At 45.2% G+C, this 3,266-nt stretch overlaps 1 protein-coding gene across 1 annotated transcript in view; it reads right to left on the reverse strand. All coding sequences in view use genetic code 11, as the record gives it.

The window, feature by feature from the left end:
* EGR_10567 (hypothetical protein) overlaps positions 1-2,732 on the reverse strand; it is a gene marked incomplete at both ends in the record, with an annotated part of 3,282 nt that extends 550 nt beyond the window's left edge. The window contains 3 exons of the mRNA XM_024499816.1: positions 98-391; positions 1,714-2,023; positions 2,638-2,732. Coding sequence (XP_024345777.1) covers positions 98-391; positions 1,714-2,023; positions 2,638-2,732 — 699 coding nt within the window. The remainder of the gene's footprint in view (positions 1-97; positions 392-1,713; positions 2,024-2,637) is intronic.
* Between the last annotated feature and the right edge of the window lie 534 nt (positions 2,733-3,266).

Genomic DNA, 3,266 nt, shown 5'->3' on the forward strand with positions numbered 1-3,266 from the left:
AAGATGAGAGAGTATGTAGATAAAGCAAGGGAGGGCGGGACAGGGCAGGAAAGGAGGTAGAACATCAGAAAACGACTGCGCGTTCCTCTCCCATTACCGACAAATCGGTGGTGACGTCGGGATCCGTTTCAAGGATACTGCGCACCTCATCGATAGTGAGACGACGTCGGAGCGCCACCGCTCCCCCCATTCCATCCTCCGCAGCAGCCGCCACCGTAGTGGTCGAATGCAGCTCAGCAAGAGCGACGAGCACCGCATCGTGCACACTGACAAAGAAATTCTCCTCCGACAACAGCGAGAATACTCCTGAGTTGGCGAACATCTCACGAAGGCGAGGGCGCAACGCCGCCACAAGGATGGTCACCTCCACTTCTGTGTACTTCTTAATCATCTGCAATGCCCACACAATGATTGGACAGAGCCTTCCACCACTCACAGTCAACCAACGCGTTGGGCTTACATGTAATAAGTAATAACGTAATAAGGCTTTATTTATTTTACCAACCTATTCAACCACGTCGTTCCTTCCGTTTCAGCAGTTTGCAACACCATTTCCACTGGATGGCCTTCCAGCCAAGTCTACAACCTCTCAGGCCTCTCAGACACTACTAACACATTCCGAGCTGCTCGGTCTTCTGGGAGCAATTCCCTTTTCGCAACCAATAACAGGCAATGCATCGTACCAGTAGCATTCAGGGAAGAACTGTTACATCGCAAACCGACGGCATATACACTACTCCACAAAGTATCCAGTGGAGGTTTCCTTCTTCAAACTACCTTCGTTTTCGCCTCTCAAATGTTCACTCCTACCTTGTGATCTACTGAATCCCCAACCTGAAGTCGAGCCAAGTTCTCAATCCCAGGCACAAACTTATTCACTTTACAGCAATCTACCCAAAAACTTTTCCTTTTTTAAGAAAATACGAAACAGTGAGTTGGGTTTGACAACCCACGTGATCTACCACACATTAAAATATGGGGCAATTTCAGGTGTACTGACCCACGATGACCTATCAAAACACTTTGTGAGGACAAAGCAATTGTACCACTGCCAAACACAATTACCCACCTGGAAACAGCGCCAACGTAAGCGTTTGTGTCCTGCAAATGATTTGAAGTACAGACAAATGAATCAGTCACATGAGGGACCTGATCTGACACCATGGTAAATCACAATGCGCTGGAAATGGATGCGACGATCTACTGGAATGGGTGAGTTAACTTAAAGGCGATATCAACATATCATGTAGGGTAGAGTGGACCCACACAAACAAAAACTACAAATGCAGTCCTTTGGAGACTTTTACATAAGTTTCTTCCAATTAGCCCAATTCTTCCATTAAAAGGCTTCCAGTGTTTAACTACTATGCTGACTACCGTTGACAAATGTCCATTGATACATTCCACTGGGTAAAACTAATGCTAGAGGGAGACATGACAGGCGTTCAGATCAAGTAGAAACTCATCTTTGTAGCAAAAGTTGGATGCTACAGAGGCGGGGTATTAGTTGTGAACTATCACTGTCACGCACAGAGGAGCTTTAATTCTTCTGCTTACACATAAATTTTGGCGTTTGATGATGGTTCTGGTGGTTGTGTTCTTTGCAAAAAAGGTAAAAAAAAAACAATTTGCCACTTTGAATATCTACATCAAATTTGGAACAATTTGACAGTCTTCCACAACCGGTGAAAGCTGCACAAGGATACTGCGCACCTCATCGATAGTGAGACGACGTCGGAGCGCCACCGCTCCCCCCATTCCATCCTCCGCAGCAGCCGCCACCGTAGTGGTCGAATGCAGCTCAGCAAGAGCGACGAGCACCGCATCGTGCACACTGACAAAGAAATTCTCCTCCGACAACAGCGAGAATACTCCTGAGTTGGCGAACATCTCACGAAGGCGAGGGCGCAACGCCGCCACAAGGATGGTCACCTCCACTTCTGTGTACTTCTTAATCATCTGCAATGCCCACACAATGATTGGACAGAGCCTTCCACCACTCACAGTCAACCAACGCGTTGGGCTTACATGTAATAAGTAATAACGTAATAAGGCTTTATTTATTTTACCAACCTATTCAACCACGTCGTTCCTTCCGTTTCAGCAGTTTGCAACACCATTTCCACTGGATGGCCTTCCAGCCAAGTCTACAACCTCTCAGGCCTCTCAGACACTACTAACACATTCCGAGCTGCTCGGTCTTCTGGGAGCAATTCCCTTTTCGCAACCAATAACAGGCAATGCATCGTACCAGTAGCATTCAGGGAAGAACTGTTACATCGCAAACCGACGGCATATACACTACTCCACAAAGTATCCAGTGGAGGTTTCCTTCTTCAAACTACCTTCGTTTTCGCCTCTCAAATGTTCACTCCTACCTTGTGATCTACTGAATCCCCAACCTGAAGTCGAGCCAAGTTCTCAATCCCAGGCACAAACTTATTCACTTTACAGCAATCTACCCAAAAACTTTTCCTTTTTTAAGAAAATACGAAACAGTGAGTTGGGTTTGACAACCCACGTGATCTACCACACATTAAAATATGGGGCAATTTCAGGTGTACTGACCCACGATGACCTATCAAAACACTTTGTGAGGACAAAGCAATTGTACCACTGCCAAACACAATTACCCACCTGGAAACAGCGCCAACGTAAGCGTTTGTGTCCTGCAAATGATTTGAAGTACAGACAAATGAATCAGTCACATGAGGGACCTGATCTGACACCATGGTAAATCACAATGCGCTGGAAATGGATGCGACGATCTACTGGAATGGGTGAGTTAACTTAAAGGCGATATCAACATATCATGTAGGGTAGAGTGGACCCACACAAACAAAAACTACAAATGCAGTCCTTTGGAGACTTTTACATAAGTTTCTTCCAATTAGCCCAATTCTTCCATTAAAAGGCTTCCAGTGTTTAACTACTATGCTGACTACCGTTGACAAATGTCCATTGATACATTCCACTGGGTAAAACTAATGCTAGAGGGAGACATGACAGGCGTTCAGATCAAGTAGAAACTCATCTTTGTAGCAAAAGTTGGATGCTACAGAGGCGGGGTATTAGTTGTGAACTATCACTGTCACGCACAGAGGAGCTTTAATTCTTCTGCTTACACATAAATTTTGGCGTTTGATGATGGTTCTGGTGGTTGTGTTCTTTGCAAAAAAGGTAAAAAAAAAACAATTTGCCACTTTGAATATCTACATCAAATTTGGAACAATTTGACAGTCTTCCACAACCGGTGAAAGCTGCAC

This window comes from Echinococcus granulosus (genome assembly GCF_000524195.1).
Source record: "Echinococcus granulosus chromosome Unknown EG_S00234, whole genome shotgun sequence".
NCBI lineage: Eukaryota > Metazoa > Platyhelminthes > Cestoda > Cyclophyllidea > Taeniidae > Echinococcus > Echinococcus granulosus.